Source organism: Stegodyphus dumicola, chromosome 11, assembly GCF_044657685.1.
Source record: "Stegodyphus dumicola isolate Sdum_Otavi_A_Nest chromosome 11, ASM4465768v1".
Classification (NCBI taxonomy): domain Eukaryota; kingdom Metazoa; phylum Arthropoda; class Arachnida; order Araneae; family Eresidae; genus Stegodyphus; species Stegodyphus dumicola.
This window is the reverse complement of record NC_140778.1, coordinates 162,012,382-162,031,227: the sequence shown is the minus strand read 5'-3', so window position 1 is coordinate 162,031,227 and position 18,846 is coordinate 162,012,382. Positions and strand designations below refer to the sequence as shown.

The 18,846-nt window shown below is 33.6% G+C and overlaps 2 protein-coding genes across 2 annotated transcripts in view; one reads left to right on the top strand and one right to left on the bottom strand.

Moving 5' to 3' along the window:
* LOC118200262 (uncharacterized) overlaps positions 1-7,780 on the top strand; it is a 37,542-nt gene extending 29,762 nt beyond the window's left edge. The window contains exons 6-7 of the mRNA XM_085826514.1: positions 19-99; positions 6,855-7,780. Of these exons, the coding sequence (XP_085682640.1) occupies positions 19-99; positions 6,855-7,609 (836 nt within the window). The 3' untranslated portion in view covers positions 7,610-7,780. The remainder of the gene's footprint in view (positions 1-18; positions 100-6,854) is intronic.
* Positions 1-18,846, bottom strand: part of LOC118200260 (cAMP and cAMP-inhibited cGMP 3',5'-cyclic phosphodiesterase 10A-like) — a 234,828-nt gene that overhangs the window by 164,561 nt on the left and 51,421 nt on the right. Inside the window, exon 5 of the mRNA XM_085826198.1 lies at positions 13,448-13,537. Coding sequence (XP_085682324.1) covers positions 13,448-13,537 — 90 coding nt within the window. The remainder of the gene's footprint in view (positions 1-13,447; positions 13,538-18,846) is intronic.

Below are 18,846 nucleotides of genomic sequence, written 5' to 3'. Positions count from 1 at the left end.
TCCTTAATGACTTTCCAGATGCCATAGATATCCTCAAGAAGAAAATGAAGAAAATAAAAAGAGAGAAGATAGTCCGAAGAGAATCCATTGCAGAAGCAGGTAATTAAATTTTTTATATGTGTTTGCTGTTTCAATTTATCTTCATCCCATTCATTTATAAATTTTCTTTCCTATCAAAGCGTTATTCTCATTTCTTAATAAGCAACTTCTTATCTATCGCAATGATTTTTAAAAACTCAGTTGAAGAATTATATATATAAATTTTATATATTGCATAAAATTAACTCTGTTTGATATATCCGAATAACTGCATAATAGTCCCAGAAATATTTCCTTCTTCCCGTCAGGCTGTGGCAACTTATACAACGAAGTATAATATGCACATATGCGTGCTTAGTGGTTCGCAACAGATCGACATTCGCAACAGATCCCCGGTAGGACGATACATTTACAAAATTTATTTTATCAAAAGCAACAATTCAGAGTTCCGGAATTTTCCACAGAAATACTCGTACGAGTGTTCACAATATCACAAAGTACAACCAGCAGTTACACTTCAAACTACTAAGAATATTAAACACAACGTAATGCAAAGCGCATCTAAAGAGAAAGCTACCCGAAGATATCTCAGTACTCCAAACTGAAGCTGAACTAACAACTCGCAGTAACAACAACAACTGAAAGCAGATGCCCTCTCTGGCCTTATATAGTTGTCACTCGGCCGCCGAGATATTTCTAGTACTTTCTGCTTCTCGAAATTACTGAGATAAGAGGGTTGAAGTACGGTTACAGCTAACATAGTAGTCAATTACATTTATTTAATTACAATACCTGTTACGATGATGCAAGCACTGGGACAAAATGCCACCAAATGGTCATTAAGTTTGTCGGCTCCCGCATAGCTTGTCTCTCTCGATTTTTTATCTTATATTACTCAGAGAAATACAACAATTTCACATATAGTTGCACTAAAATCATTTATCTATGTACAATATTCGAAACAGTATATATATATGTATGTATATGTGATTAGTCGTAATGGCAGAGTGTCAAGACAGGAAGAAAAGGTTAATACCAGACCCAAGGTCAGTTAATTACCATCTTTATTTCTAGGCACATTAGAATAATTCTTCGTAGATAATACAATTTTTGATCATAAGTAATTACAATAATTCTTTATAACCCGTTAACCTGTGTATACAGGTTAACGGGGATGACATAATTTTAGACGGACAAGCAGAGCAACGGGGATATGTTAGCAGTCGCGAAGCTAGGAAAAGAATCACGTAATTTCTAGCTAGCGGTATTTATACCGAAGTAAATGCCACTGGAGACAAGCTGTGATTGGTTAATTTTAGGTTGTTGTGTAACTTGGAAGGATCTCGAATTTGGGAGAACAGATGAATTTAGTGAAAGAGCACCAAATTTAAAATAGTTAATTTTGAGGTCGCCAACTATTCTTAAAGCAGCCATCGTATTTTGTTATATCTCACAAACATATATATATATACATATATACTATATGTGTGTGTAATCATAAGAATGAAAGAGGAATACTCCTATTAAAATTCCAATATTTCAGTAAACTAAAAATTAAGAAAGCCAGCAAAGATAACTAAGAATTACAGTTTGAAGTCTACATAAATTCCGGTTTACAAAGTCGCAATAGGTAAGGGTAGATAGAAAAATTAAAATCAAAGGTAAAATAAAAATTGATATTATTTTAAACTAATAGAATATTAAACATATTTGAAGTAATATTATTTTAAAAGTACTCGAAAAAGTAAAAGGAAAAATGGCAGATGGAAAAAACTGCCCTACAAGCACTGGCTAATATTAAAGGAAATACATAAACCTGAGATGCAAGAATTGCAAATAATAATTATAATCATATAAATAAAATGACCTAAAAATGAACAATCAAAAAGACAGCGAAGCAATAGTGACTCTTCAGGGGGAATTAACTTAGTTCACACTCTTTCTAACTGTTCAGACGTCGTGTTTCCTCCTTGCTATGCATATGTAAATTAAAAATTAAAATTATGCGTAAATATTCAATTCCCCAAATTTAGCTAACTCATATACATTTCAAGAATTCCCCTACACTATGTAAATCAATTTAAAAATTATTTGGCATGTCGTATAAAATCAAAAAACATTATTTAAATGCAAAAATATCGTTAAAACAAAGGGCAGGTATTTATAAATATACTAGAAAGCCCGGCGGTCATAGGAAATGACCGCTGTTTTAGATATTATAAATTGTAATTAAACTGATTTGTGCAAAGGTGTCTGCTAATTCAAACTGAATTAATCTGAATTAGTTTATTTTTAACAAAAATGAATTTTTGTTAAAAATGCAAAGTGTAAATAATTGATCCCACTCTGGCAAGAGTACTAAATAACAAATATCCTTGTGAGTAGATTCCGTGGAATAAAGATATAATTACAGTTGTAAAGCATTTCAAAAACAGATGATTGCCAATGCAAACAAATGTTCACGTTCCCCCTGACACGCTCAATTTGCGTTCAGCTGAAAATTCAGTTTAAAATACAAAAACAGATTTAGTAATTTTAAAGGAAAATGCATTTATTAGCAGCATTGTATTTCATATCTAGTTTTGGCAACAATAAAAGAAAATTCTGACCTTGGATTTGAAAACCAAATCTATGAGAAACCATTGGCTAGTACAGTTACGCGAGCAACCAATAAACTATCGGCGACAAACACTTAAGCCGCATATATATAAGATATTATTATTAAAAGAAAGAAAAAGGCAAAGCTTAAATGTTGTATATAACTTAATATCTATGAAGGCCCTAATAATGCTTTCTCACTTAAAGTCGTAACCCAGAAGCAGAACAAGTAAAATTAAACTTCAAATACATACACAATACAGAAGATAATACAAAATATAATAATAAGCAAAAATTTTTATTAATCTCCTTCGTTTAACGCTTATATATATATATATAAACATAAAGCATCCAAAATCAAAACTGCATTGGAATCAAAACAAAGGAATTCTCTATTAATATTAAAAACTATTTTAATATTAATAGGGAATTGCCTTTTAATTTCAATTTTAGATGCTTTATGTTTAATTTACTTCAATCCTGCAGCTGTTAAATTTTTGGTTTTTGCCATATTACTTTGTTTTTCTTTGCATATATATTTATTTTAATCTAATAAAAGCATAAATTTTTGAGAACTAGTTTAGGTAATAAATGCCAATGCTTTACAAGTAGGTATTATATTTTTAGGTATATTTCTTATTTGGCTTTAGAAAAAAATATTCTGTTTGATTACACGTGATATTTCGAGTAATAACAGCAACGTTATTAGTTGAACAATTCTGCCAAACCTAATTGCAGTAGAATTTAAATAAATTAATTAATAGAAGTTTAAACTTGTTCAATAGGATGGCGTCATTAGAAATTAGGAAGAATGGAGGTATGAACTTATAGTTAGCGAAAGCACTTATCTTTATGAAATTCGAAAGTTAAATGTATGCAGTAGAACGAAATAATAACGGAATCCTTTTGAAGAGGAATTCGAGACGAAGTCCTTAATTGTTAACCATTTTTAAATGAAAGTATTTACTTTCAACCAGCTTTCTTCCATTATAAACCACTGTTTTTTCAATTTTAATTTAATTGGTTTCTTTATTTCTGAAGATATTTTATTGTAACTATGAGTGAAGGAAGTAATTACTAATTCCTTATTTATTTTTAGTCCAAAGGGATTTGAATCCCGAAGGATTATTAGTTTCGTTTTGGCATTTTGCTTCGGACTCATAAATGTCGGTTCACTTTTCAAACTGTTGCCCCAAAATGTTAGTCCTGCATTATATTTGAAGAAATTAAATAATGAAAAATTTGCATAAATGTATGTATATTTCTCGTATTGTGATAAAACAACGGTACATAGAACAATCGAATTTTGAATGACGTAATCCTCCAACGAATATGAGCATGTGGAAGACCAAATTTCAAATTTGAAATTTGTTTTATGATCGATTTCCTATTTTTTAAAACTTTGACGAATTTTTGATTAACAAACTCAAGGATTTCAAAGCGAGCAATGGCAACGTTGTGCAGAAAAAACATTTTTATCTCCAGCGCGTGAGTCTCTGTATCGGAAATTCTAAAGATAGGCTCGTTTTAAAACTATTTTGCGATATTGCTGTTGCACTGGATCTTATGGTTTAAGTGCGAGGAACATGATATTTAATAAAGAAAGGTAACACACAAAATGTTAAAAAACGCCCCTTTGGACGTAATTTAAAATCTGAAACATTTCAGATTTTGTTTTTTTTTTTTTTTCTTGATTTTTTATATATATATATATATATATATATATATAATTTTAAATAAAACGTTTCTATTTATTTCGAGAGACAAACCAATAGCCTTTCTTTTACAAGTGCAAATTATTTTTCTGAAGCTTATTGACTCACTTGCCTCGATTCAACAGTCATATTGCATCATCTATTGAAACAACAGAAGGAAACATTAGCTTCTTCCCAACAATAGCCATCCATTGCAGTTTTATTTCATAAAATTAACTTTATACATAATGGCCGTACCTATAGCAAGTAAACCGTACCCACAGCAAGTGGAGATACTGTAAGGCAATATTGTGTTCTGACTTATCTCAATTGTCTGACAGTAGCATCAGAACAAGGCCACGAAGTTCATCGTGGCAAGGAGAGCAAGATTGCTCCTGTCATTGGCTAGAGCCTTGCGCACTGCACAGGTACAGTACGACTTCGCTCAGTTCCGCCGCAATTTCGATGGATAGTACCCCAAGGAGGACGGGTCCGAGGGTCTGCCACATTAACAATAATCGAGGGGGGGGGGAGGCCGACTGTAAGTTAAACGGCTTTTGCTGAATCCGGAAATCTATCAAAAGTTACGGTCATTTAAAGTCCAGTCGTTTAGTTTGGATGTTGCATTAGAGTTACTTAGTAGAGTTTTTTGCTGAAGTTCTAACAGGAAGTAGCTTAAAACTATTTAAATGTAAAAACAGTTTACAATTTTTAACATAAGGTTAAAAATATAAAGGAAAATTCCTAAATTCAAGGGTTTATTCGATATATCTGAAAAAAAAAAAAAAAAAAAAAAAAAAAAAAGCATATACATATTAGTTATTCTGGATAGAAGTAGATGATCACGCAGTGTAATACCATTATATATATTCTTCTGATTTGTCTATAATTTTCTATCGCTTAAAATCTTCAGAATTTTAAGACCATTTTATAATTCTAACAAATATATTCAATAAATACATTCGCTTTATAAAATTAAAAGCACCTATAAAGCGACTTGGCAAGTTTTGAAGATTTCACCTCGAAATTCTTCAGCAAAGAAGCAAAAATAAAAAATAATTTAAATTAGGATTAATTGAAGGAAGAGATTGACTTCATTTAAGAACACGAAGAACATTAAGGTGTTGCCACTTAATAGTAGCGAATATAAAGTAATGTGTTAAAAATGACCGACAGTACAGAAAGAGATTAAAAGACAAACATTATTTCGCTTTTAAATTGCATAAGAAAGAAATAAGCATTTCCTAGAATTCCTCATTCATCTGCGAAGAAAAATTCTGGCAGTTTCGGCAGACGAATTTTTCTTCCTGTGCGTTATATTTGATCACAATACGAGTACCTGTACGTCATTACAAAATGAAAGAGAGCAAAAACAATAAAGCGCCCACGTGAGATCTAAGGCTCCTATGTTTGTTTTTCTTTCTCTTGTTTGATGTTCCGAACCAGTTATGAGGGTTTGATGACCCATAAAATAATGAGCGAAAGCGGAAATGGTTTGCGAATTTATCTTTGCAAGGGGAAGTTCATTTCTGTTCTGTGTAACTCATTAAAAAAAGATGCAGTTGGTAAACTGCAGAACCGTCAATCGACTGAAATATAAACTTTAAATGTAAAAATATTTAAACGTTAATTTTTCCTGTGAGACATATTGGAAAGTGAAATAAATAAATAAAGTATAAAGAGAATGACGTTACAATCGTGGATAGAATTTCTACGCATGTTTCTAACGTAGTTAGTAACGTAGTTAACAGTAGTTACGTTGTGTTGTGACTTACCTCACTCCAGTTTTGATTGGGGACGGGTCCGAGGGTTTCCTACCCGTCTTCCCTACCATCAACCTCTCGAGAGGACTTTCGGCTCGCCGAATATTTAGGGTGCCCCATGCCGCACAGACACTATACATTTACCGTCACCCACGACTTCTCCGGGATTCGAACCCGAGCCCTTCAGTTTCGCTGTAGGCTTCTCTAACCACTGTACTATCTGAACGGCAGGCGATCTTTTAAAAGTCCAAAGATAAATCGAAACTGGCTTGCGAGATTTTACTTGCTTTGGGTTCGTTTTGTTCTTGGGTCACCAGATATTAATTACAAGGAAGTTACGAAATTTGATTTAATTAAATTTCCAACACATGCAAATACAACTTGAATTTAGTTCCATATGTATGCTTTGGCTCAATAAATGGAGCTAAATGTCAGCTGGGTTTGAGGCAACTGAACCAATATTAATTCTAAAATAATTAGTTCCTGTGATCAGTAATCAGACGCTACAAGAGAAAAACCGTTCAGTGAAATGCATTGAGAAAAATGAAACTTCTCATTGCATTTCTTGAAATGCATTGAGGAATTTTTATTTGAAATCTACTCTAAAAGACTTTTTAAAGTTTCTAATTATAAAAGATCAGAAAAGATTTATGTTTGAAATGAAATTCCTACACCTGTTAGAAGTTTTATCTGTTAAAAGACTTCCATCTGTATAAAGAAATAGAATTTCCTGACATCTAAATGAAACTTTTTCCCCCAGATCGACATGTTGCTGAGATAAAACCAAAGCCTCTAGTTAAAATTATACCAGAAAAAAAGGAAGCAGAAGATTCCGTTGCCACAACTTCAGAAAAGAAGAAAACAATATCAACTGCAAATAAACCGAGGCCTTCTATATCAGTGGCAACTTCCACATCAAAGGATGCTTCTACACCAAAGACAGCTTCCATATTAAAGAGAGCTTCAACATCAAAGACAGCTTCTACACCAAACAAAACTTTCGCATCGAAGAGAGCTTCTATGTCAAAGACAGTTTCTACACCAAAGAGAGCATCTACACCAAACACAGATTTCACATCAAAGAGAGCTTCTATATCAAAGACAGTTTCTACACCAAAGAGACCTTCTTCACCAAAGACAGCTTCCACATCAAATAGACCTTCTATATCAAAGACAACTTCTATACGAAGAAGATCTTCTTCACCAAAGACAGCTTCTACACAAAGAAGATCTTCGTCACCAAGGACAGCTTCTACACGAAGATCTTCACCAAAGACAGCTTCTACACGAAGAAGATCTTCTTCACCAAAGACAGCTTCCATATCAAATAGAGCTTCTATATCAAAGACAGCTTCTACACAAAAGGCAGCTTCAACATCAAAGCCAGCTTCTACAAGTGTAAAATTTCGTCAGACACTGGATAAAAAATCGCTTGTCAAATATCATGAACCCCAGCCATCATCATTCGCTAAGAAGAAGCCACCTGACAAGAAATCGAAGAAAGACCAAAAATGAAGCTTAATAATTCCTTATTCGCACTTCATGGTCATTATAAAATGAACAGCAATTCCAGTTCCTTCCTGCAATTCACAATTTTACTTTTAACAGAATTTTCGGAAACTTTTCTCTAAATTCTTGGCGTCCTTTGTAAATCTGAGACTTCATTGCAGAATAAAAATGCTTGTTTATCTATTGTGTGGTTATTTATTTAGCTTGAATTATAACTATTGCTTCATAATAAATTACGTCTTTTATAAAAAGCAGTATATCATATTTTACTTTTGAATTTTAGCCCTGTTTTGTATTTGAAATCGTGTGAGTTCTATTGGATTCATGTGCGAATATATCACCTTTCATTTGATTAAACAACTGTGCTCTTATCTCGTGCTTGGGGAGTATTTCTTTTGGATGTTTTAGATGTGATTTCGGCGCTAATAACCTGCAAGGTTTTGCGCCAGATAATCCACTACCGCTGTTGTAAAAAAGCAACTCATTTTTTTTCCAGTTTGTTTGTTGGTGGGGAGCAGCTCTCTCACGTGACCGCAGATGGTCCTATGGCTTATTTAGGCTGTCCCAGTGCAGGTAGAAACACAGTACACACATACTAATGTAGAGTTCCTATGACTGATAGATTATTAACTTTTTTTTTTCTTTTTTTTACAGTATGAATATTTGAAAGTATAAGTGTTAAAAACGAGAGGTGGAACGAACCCTAAAGGAATTTAGAGTATTTGTAGGTTATAAATTATATAACCCTTCATATAAGAGTAATAAGAAACAAAAAGAATCAGTTATTATTAAAAAATTTTAAATAAAGCAAAATTTAGAAATAAACAAAAATTTAAAACAAAATTAGAAGCATACTTACATTTTTTAAGGTGGTTTGGATTGGTTTGGTTTATTTGATTAAGGTTTGATTTATTTTATTATTGCACACAAGGGCTAGCTGTCTAAAGGGAGCGATTTCTTCATGGAGAACAAAGGGACGAATCTCGGCAAGGATATAATTTATTAAGTACATGTATCAGCTTCTTTTGCTTTTGCCACTACAGAAAACTGTGTCTTGTACACTTGCTAGGAAGTCTTTCGATATACGTGAATAGCTTTAGAGAAGGTCAGAACGACATGTGTTCGAATTTAAAGACGTTAGAATTGTGACCAGCCTATGGATTTCTTTAAACTTTCAGTTTCCTTGGCGACAGTAGCAGAAACTCTGTCATCAGTTTGTTGCTTGATAGTAGAAGCACTTTCTTTGATTAGTTGCAGAAACTCTTTCTTTGTATTGTTGCTCGACAGCAGAAATCCCTTCTTGAATTTCTCCAACTTTATCTTCAACTGTGTCTGTCCTGCCTTCCATAGCCATGAAATTGTTTTCTGTTGTGGCAGTAATTTCTGTTTTTATATCCTCTTGGCCTGCTTCAATCTCTTTTTGAATTGACTTGAAGAACCCTCTTCTATCATTCCTTAGCCGACCTCCATTTTTTTCTTGAACCGATTTGATGGCTCCTTCCATCTTTTCTTGGTAAACTTTCATCTCTTCTTGTCCCACTTCAGTCTTTTCTTGAACTGTTTTCATCTCTTTCTTAAGCGAGTTGGCGGGCTCTTCAATCTTTTGTTGGAATGCAGCAAAGTCTATCACCAGCTGTCTTAGTTGAATCGTCACCGGCATTCAGCCCCACTCCCGACACCAAAATTTGTTGCGTGCATACAAGTTCGTAAGACGGAATGCACACAGAATCGATGATAGCTTGATAAAATTTATTTTTACCCAAAGAAACCCTTTACAGTCCTGAAACTTTCCAGAAAAGCATTCGTACAGCTTTTCTCAGTGTCTCATCACAGTCAGTAGTTATACTCTAAACGTAAGAAATTAAGAACGTTAAACACAACGCAATGCAAAGCGCATCTAAAAACTGAAGCTCTCACGGATATCTCAATACTCCGAAGCAGAGCTTAAATTGCACCGGAGCCCACCGGAGCCCGGCTCCGGTACTTCTTAGTGTTTGGGATATATTCTAATTCTAGCCGGAGCGCACCGGAGCCTGAATAAGAAGGCTCCGGCACTTTTTTATGTAACGAAACAATAATTTTAGTAGAAGTTTGATCTAGAAAATTTCATTTTTAGCAATAAAATTACCGTATTTGATGGCATATAAGACGCACTTTTTTTCCTAAATTTGGTCTCAAAAAAGTTACCTGCGTTTATACGTGAAGGACACAGTCTTATACGTGAAGGTAATTGCATTCAATAATTGTTTATTTGGCTTTTACGAAACGTGAGAACTAAAAGAAACCACGCTATTGAAACTTTTTTTCCTTGCTAATTGTGGCCGTCTAAATAAGGGTGCGTTTTATATGCCGTCAAATACGGTATATAAAAAATCGCTTATTAAATTTTAATTTATCTCTTTACATTTTATTTAATTTTAATTATTAAATTACTTTAATCTTTAATTATTTTAATAAATAATAATAAATTGTGAATTAATTAAACAATAATTACATGTTAAATAATAATTACCAAATATTAATTATTAATACAAATTAAATAATTATTAATTTGATACTCCTTAACTATTTAATTTTTAAAGTATTAATGATTTTAATAGTCATTTTGTTTATTGATTTACTCTTGTTCCTCTTTCGTGATGGTCTTTCATAGGGCTCCGGCACTTCTACTTTTAGAAATTAAGCCCTGCTCCGAAGTCGCTCTGAGATAAGAACTGAGAAACTAGTTTCTCTTACTTTGAACTTCTCGAAATTACTGTAAGGCATATGAGGACCAGATACGTTACAGTTACATATATTGGGATCAGCTACATTTATTCAATCGTCGCCAGCTTGGTGATATATCCATTTACTTAATGTTTGATAGCCTTGCCCCTGTAATGTTATTTTTTCAGCAGAGCTTCGTCTCTTTCAAACATTTCATGTTATGTTATACAAAAAATACGACAATTTCATATATAATTTCACAAAAATTTTTTACATATGTACAAAATTCGTAACAATATCTAACTTTTAAAAATGTTATTTTTTATAATTCTAATTTTTTTTTTTTTATAAGGAAAACACAAATGAATGCTACGGAATGTTGCTTGCCCGAAGCAAATCAGACTAGTCATTCCGGACAAAGGCAGAAAAATATTTTCAGAAACCAAATGTAAAAATAAATGAGTAGACACTATTAAGGAAAAGTATGAATTAAAATAAATTACTTACATAACTTATATTACAGTGCATTTTATGTTCATTCTTTAAAACAGTGACTAATCTTTTTGGGGAATTTTGCTTGCAATGCTTGTATGCATTTTACTCGCGACTATTTGATAAGACTTGTTGTTGCTGTACCCATGTAAAACATATCTTAGGCAGGACTTCAAAATTCACTGTTGAGTAAATTACGCTGTTATTACTTATTTTTAATATGAAGTGCGCATTTGCTTGTAAAAAATGACAGAAATATTTTAACTTGAAAATTGTTTGAAAGTGACTAATTTCGAGATTAACTGATTGAACATCATTTTCTTGCTACCAGCTTTGTTAAACTGGGTTTCGGCTAAACAAGGTTATACTGCACGCTTGGTAATTTAATTGATAATGAGCTGCTGTTTCAAAATTTATTTTAAAACAAAGCAATGAAATAGTAGTTCACTTCTACACCAAACCTATCTATTGTAACAACCCTGATACGTGCTAAGAGAAATTAACATATCACAGGTCAACACTCTCAGTTGACTCAAGTCTTAATATCTACTTTTGTCACCAGATGGAGCAAACGAAATTGAGAAATTTGGCCACAGCGATGAATTAGCCTCCCATGTCAATTTGTTAATATACCACTCGCTATTCTGGCCAATTTCTGGCTTTTCTGGCCAAAGTTGCAATGATCTTCTTTTGAAATGGATGATTCCATGAGTCTGTTTCTTTTCCTCAAGAGCGAGGCATATGAGATTTTAGCCAGCTAAGCAACAGCACCTCTTACACAACAATAAACCATCTACAAGTCGGTATTGGTCAGGAAAATGTGATCCATCACTGTTACACAAACGAAGAGAAAAGCCTAAAAGTTACAAATAATAAATCACTATCTAGCCCATAAATGCTACCATATTTTCTCCTTCAAATACGTTACACTGTATAAGATCAGCTCTGTGTCTAATAACTCTGTTTCTTTATTCATAATCCTATGAAACCTGTAAATAGCCAGGGATATAAAATCGATGGCAATGTTACCACTTATGCCACTTTCCCGTGTCTTCTGTAGTTAATGACCTAATGGTTTATGCACTTTCCTTGGCGACAGCAAAGCAGAAACGCTGTTGTCATCAATTTGTTGCTCGACAGTAGAAACACTTCTTCGATATGTTGTTGGATAGCAAAAGGTCTTTCTTCGATTTGTTGTTCCACAGCAGAAACCCTATCTTGAATTTCTCCAACATTATCGATAACCGCGTCTGTTCTGCCTTCCATAGCCATGAATTTGTTTTCTACTACGGCAGTAATTTCTCTTTTTATATCCTCTTGACCTACTACAATCTTTTCTTGAATTGACTTGACGGCCGCAGCCATCTTTTCTTAAAGCCGAGCTCCATTTTATTCTTGAACCGATTTGACGACTTCTTCTATCTTTTCTTGGTAAACTTTCATCTCTTCTCGACCTACTTCAATCTTTTCTTGAACTATTTTTATCTCTTTCTTAACTCTTAGAGGACCACCAGCGGCCGAGCGGTAAATTCGCTGAAGACTGGTAGCTACCATATTTTCTCCTTCAAGACCGAGGTTCGAATCCCGCGAACGGGCTGGCTGCATGGGCGTTTTCGTGGTTTTCCTCATATGTAACGTGTATACGAGCCAGTTTCCCTTAGAAAGTCCTCCCAGAAGTCATTTCTTCCCTTAGGCAGATAGCCCTCGAGGCTTTGCCATAATCACACACACACACCTTAACCCTTACAGGTGTAAAAAAATCACAAATGCAGAAAAAGTACAAATAATAAATCATTATCTAGGTCAGGGTTTCTTAAACTGTGCGTCGCGACCTCCGAAGGGCTAGCGGGACCTGCAGCAGGGGTCGCAAAAAATTTTAGCAGTTTTGATATTTCATTAACTTTTTATAATAATTTAACAACTGCTAAATGTTTTTACACAATATATCTGAAAATAGATAAATATAAGACAATACAGACTAAAGATTAGAAAAAACAAAAAGGTTTCGACGCATTCTTTTTATAATATAAAAGTTCATTTTACTTTGCTCTGCACGTGATTCTGTCGTTTCGTCTGTAACTTATTTAAAATTTTCGCATTCTTCTATGTCTTATAATTAGAAATTAAAGTTAATGACGCAAAACTGCAATAATATATTACAGTACAAGTGAAAAAATTGACAGTTTCACTCACGCATGTGTCAGATTGGCGCAATGCTTATGGGGTCCTGGTGATTGCGAAAAAATCTCAGTAATAAAAAGGGGTCGCGACTGAAAAAAAGCTTGAGAAACCCTGATCTAGCTCATAAAAGCATCCTATTTTCTTCTTCAACTACGATACACCTTTACCATGTAAGATGAGTACTGTGTTTGAAAAGCCTGTTTTTTTATTCAAAATCCTATGAAAGGTATAAATAGTCATGGGCATAAAATGAACAGTATTTTAACAGTTACTTCACTTTTGTATGTCTTCTGTAGTTATGATCGGTATTTCTTCTGAGGAATAAAGAAAGCTTTATGGTTTATTAACTTTTTCAAGCTCTCCATGAACTCTGCCGAATGTGTATCACTGGATACTTTTATTAAAAGAGAAATCATTTTAACAAAAGAGCTTTTATGTATCAAAAAGAACAAATTTTCAACTTACGCGTGCTTGCCGAATAACTTCGTGGCCATGTAGATGAAAATCCTGTTGAGGTCGTTGCGTTGCGAAACTTCGGTATAAGGAAACAAATGACTGAAAAAGAATAAATTAGCTGTACTCGATACAAATTAAGTGCTCGAGTTTTCAGTAGCAAATGCTGCAAATACTTATAAAATTACGGACGGTTAGAATGGATCATTGAGATTGCGGAAAAGCACACGCGGGCTCCTTGCCTGAGGGGAGGGATGCCTTCATAGAGGACTTTCTAAGGGAAACTGGCTTCTATACACGTTACAGATGGGGAAAACCACAAAAACGCCCATGCAGCCAGCCCATTCGAGTAGAATCGATCCTAGGTCGGAATTACCAGTGCTCAGTGACCTTTGCCGTTCAGCTGCTGGTGAACATATGGACGGTTAGGCATGCCATTACAAATTAAATCAATTTAAGGTACTGTCAAAGAATAAAATACAGATATAAATTGTTGAGAAGCACGGATATTGCTTTTAAATCACTCAGTTTATCAAACAATGTACAAACTAATTTGAAAGACAAATTAACCCCAAAATACTTAAAGCTGGGTAAAATTTAGGATAATACTTTCGTTAATTTTAAGAGGGAGTAGATTTAATCCTATGAACTTAAATATCGAAAAATGTATATACTAAGAGAATTTAATATTAATAAAAGAACATTACTCATTTATTATGTAAGGAATTTTGAACATATTATTGAATATTTTACTCTTCCTACGTCACTCGGTCACAATCATGGACCTTATAAGAAATAGACTAACCCAAGCGGGTTTTCTCCCTCGTCTGAGGCGTTGCCAGCTGTCACCTTGATCACATCCGGAGGAGTAGGGACGACTTGCAGAAATTTAACATTGGTTGCCTATTGTAGCGTGTATAATTGTCAAGAAAAAGCTGTCTGTAGCGCCTCATTTCACAAATTAAAATTTATACATATATTTAATTTTGAAATTGAGATTGATTTTTAAAAATTTAGCGTATTTATCAAGCATAATTAACGTTCCAAATAATTATAAAGCTATTGCATGCTTTCAGGACTGGATTTTTTTAAAGTTTTTCCTGTGCTGTAAGGAAATTTATAACTACTTCTTTTAGAAAATAATATTTTCAATCTGAACTAATAGAAAATTTCAAACAAGCAATTTTCTCTTACAATTTTTATGCTTTTTATTGGTGTAAATAAGTAACAAATACTAAAATACTTAAAAACGAATTTTTGAAAGTTTTGTTTAAAATTCTCAATTGTGCTGCTTTTTTTAAATTATAGATGAGTATTATAGCACAACTTCTATAAAGGAATTTTATTTCAATTATATTTCATAATACATCATAGTGATAAACACTTTTGACTCCTTAAAAATTTTTATACATTTAATTCTAATATTAAAATATTATTTAACCGTAATAATTAAATTTGCTTGCATTTTATAGTGATTATTTTTAAAAATTTACTTTTAGTTCAGCGTAAGATTTTTTTTTTTTATTTACTGTTAATTTAATTTATTAGCCCAAAGGAGCGGTAGCCTAGAAAGGCTGTTAGTTTCGAAGCGGCATTTTGCGCTGTTTTACTATAAATGTCCGTATCTCCTTGCAAATTGTTGTTACCAAATATTATCACCCTGCATTATATGTAAAGAAATTAAATAATGAAGAATCTGCATGACTACATGTATGTTTCTCGCAAAGTGGCAAAAACGACGGTATCTAGAGCCATCAAATTTTGAATAATGTAATCCTCCACACGAACATGGACATCTGGACGGCCGAATTTCGAATTTGTTTTAATCTTTTTCATATTTCGTAAAACTTTAAGGAACTTTTGATTAAAAAACTCAACAAGTTCAGAGCGAGCACTGTACAGAAAATAACAGTTTTATCTCCAGTGCGGAAATTCTAAAGATATGCTGTTTTCAAATATATGTGGTTTACGGGCGAAGAACATGATATTCAATAAATATAGGTAACACACAAAATTTTAAAAAAAAGTTCCTTTATATCCTTCGCGTAATATAAAATCTGAGTGCTTCTAGATTTTATTTTATCTTTTTTTTTTTTTTTTTTCCTTCATTACGCTCAGAAAATTTTATGCTCCGACTTTTATGAATTATTAAAATAACTACTCCACTTTAATGTTAATAACTTAATGGTCATATAATCAAATAAATATGATCGTTTTGTAATGCTATTATAGGTTGGAAAATCACTGCGTGAAAATGTTCATTAAATGTTAAAAAAAAATTATCAGATTTTGTTTAATTTTACCTAATTTATTTCAAAGCATCGCGTAATATCAATCTTATTTAATTTTACTTTATTTTTACGAAAAATTAAGTTCATAAAGTTTTTGCTTAGAGTTTTTACCGTTTTACCAAAGTAAAGACGTTTGTACAAGAATTACGCGTGAAAAAAATGCGCTAAATGCAGTAAAAAGTGGTTTAATGAGATATATTAAATCCTATTTGGAAAAAACTGTGGCTTTCATAATCTCATCACTATATAACGTATCACATTTAATAATTAAAAAGAGTTATATGATACAAACGCCATAGGTTTCCGTGTTAAAGTAAACCAGATCGTCCCTACTCTTCCTTGCCGAAGAGTCGGTGACGCGCGCCCCGCCCACTGGGTTAGTCTATCTCTTATAAGGTCCATGGTCACAATTTAGAAAGCTTGTGGCTGGGTATTACGTGCAAATCATTTTTGAACAATGGATATGAAAAGTTGTCTAAATTCTTTATTTTCTCCAAAGTTAAAAGCAGAATAGTTTTCGCATATGTGTAATTTAATAGAAGAAAATTGTGTTTCTTTTCTCAATGTATTCCCTACGTTGTCCCATTCTGGAAAATTTTCTTATTTACTGTTATCTTCATTATCCATTCATGTATTTAGGACAAAGATAAATGGGCTGGTAGCGGTGCAAGTAGAATGTCATATTATTACCCATATCTTAAATCGTAATTTCAGAATTAAACATGACAGAATAGTCAAAAACAAGTTTCGTAAATTATTACTCAAAAGAAAAATACAGCTTTTATTTAAAATTTCAGACAAAAGATATATAGTTTCCTTTAAATTTTCACTTAATATTTGACACGAAAGACGGAAAAATTGCATGGTGTATTTAATTACGGCAAAGCACATTAGGGCTATTTGCCTAAAGGGAGGGATGCCTTCGTGGAGGACTTTCTAAGGGAAACTGGCTCGTATACACGTTACACATGGGGAAAAACCACGAAAACGCCCATGCAACCAGCGATTCGCCTGATTCGAACCTCGGACCGAACTACTAGTGTTCAGCGACTTTACCGCTCGGCCGTTGGTGGGCTCAAAAAATTGCATGTATATTTACGTTATTATAATATATGTACATACATACAAACATATGTATAAATGTATATGTTATATATATATAACTAGAAAGCCCGGCCGTCATACGAAATGACCGCTGTTCTAGATATTATAAATTGTAATTAAAATGATTTGTGCAAATGTGTCTGCTAATTTAAACTGAATTACCCAGGGCAGGCGGCGAAGACGACCTTTTGCTTACTGCCCCACGGGGTTTCCCCCTTTTACTTTCTTAGTTGCTTAAAGTAGAGTGCAATGAAGGAAACCACTGGCTATACATTTCTTAAGAGCCACCGCCAGCTCAATAAATAAAGGTGATTTAAATAATAAAATGTTAATTCACATGTCAAAGATCTCTTTGTACACAACATTTCTGGTGTAGATCTTTTCATCATTTTTAAGTTCGCCTTGCAGAGGACCATCCATTATTTTTAATTTTACGTTCGTTCTTTCACGAACTTTTGAACAGGCAACATAAAGTTGGCCGTGTCCAAATGCAGGCTCAGGTAAAAAAATGCCAACACGCTTAAGCGTTTGACCCTGAGACTTATAGATGGTAAGTTTTACAGGAAATTGTCTAATTGGCAAAGGCAAGTTTTACAGGAAATTGTCTAATTGAAACGGCAACTCTGTGCCGTGGCAACTTCACCCCATTGGGTAGTACAGTTACGCAAGTAACCAATAAACTATCGGCGACAAACAGACACTTAAGCCGCATATATATATGGGGTGAAGTAACATCATCTCCTCCGAAACGGCTGGCTTCCAGGCTTAGCGAAGCACGCCGTTGGATTCCGCAGGTCCGCATTTTGACCATTCGCGTCTTCTTGGGACTTTAATTAACCGAGATATTAATTAAAAACTAATTTTCCCCTACGTTTTCTCTACATTTTCCACTTTCTTTCTTGGGTTTTTCCTATTAGAGGGATTTGGTTGCGTGCTAAATTGTTTTTTCTCAAATATCTACGGAACGGCGCCGAGTTGAAATTCGAGACCGTGTATCCTCGGATTCCAAAAAATTCTCCGAATCCATCGATACCGTTCTCATCTTCGTATGACTTTAATCGGCCGAGATATTAATTAAAAACTGAAGTAACGTTAATTTGCCCGCAAATTTTTCCGAGTGGCAACAGTAAAGTATCGGCTACACACACTTTAGCCGCTTATATATATAAAAAGATTATCACAACACAATAATGATCCCAAAACTTGGGAAGCAACCCCCGCGTTAGGCGCGTATTATTGTGTTGCACAATTAGGCGCGTATGTTGCACAATTAGGCGCGTATGATTGTTTTGCACAATTAGGCGCGTATGTTGCACAATTAGGCGCGTATGATTGCGTTGCACAATTAGGCGCGTATGATTGTGTTGCACAATTAGGCGCGTGGGTGATAGTTTTCATCCACTCATTAGAATGTACCTAGAGTAAGGAAAATCAATTTTAAAACTTTTTTCTTTCATTTATTTCACAAAATGTCAATTACAGGTTATGCTTTTGATTGTGCACAGCGTTCAACTGAATATAACGGACTTTTATTTTCATTCTGCATTCGTATCTTCATCAGCAACATTCCTTCAACATTCGATTCTTAGAACAATGTTTCTATCTTTTGTCATCTCCGTCTTCCAGTGTTCTGGCATTTTACTTTAATTACTTGTTACTTATACAGGCGCGCAGTTGATATCTGTTATCCAGGCGCTTCGTCTAGAGTTAATAGTCAAAACAGCTAAACCCACTACTTAAAAGAGTAAAAATATTACCAAACATTTTGTAGTGCTTAAGCTACGAACTTAAAAATCGACAAAAATTTAATTACAATTTAAGGTTTCATTAACTTAGTTAGTTATTTCATGTTAATTTGCTTTTCTGTCCTTCTCGTTTCTAATTTTACTGCCAGAATATAAATGATCTATCTGACGTGTATTCAAATGAGGTAGATAGAAGATAGTAAAGGAAGGTTTTAGCGGGTAGAATTAGAACGTGTTCTGCTTTCTGAAAGACACGTTGCTAATTTGATTC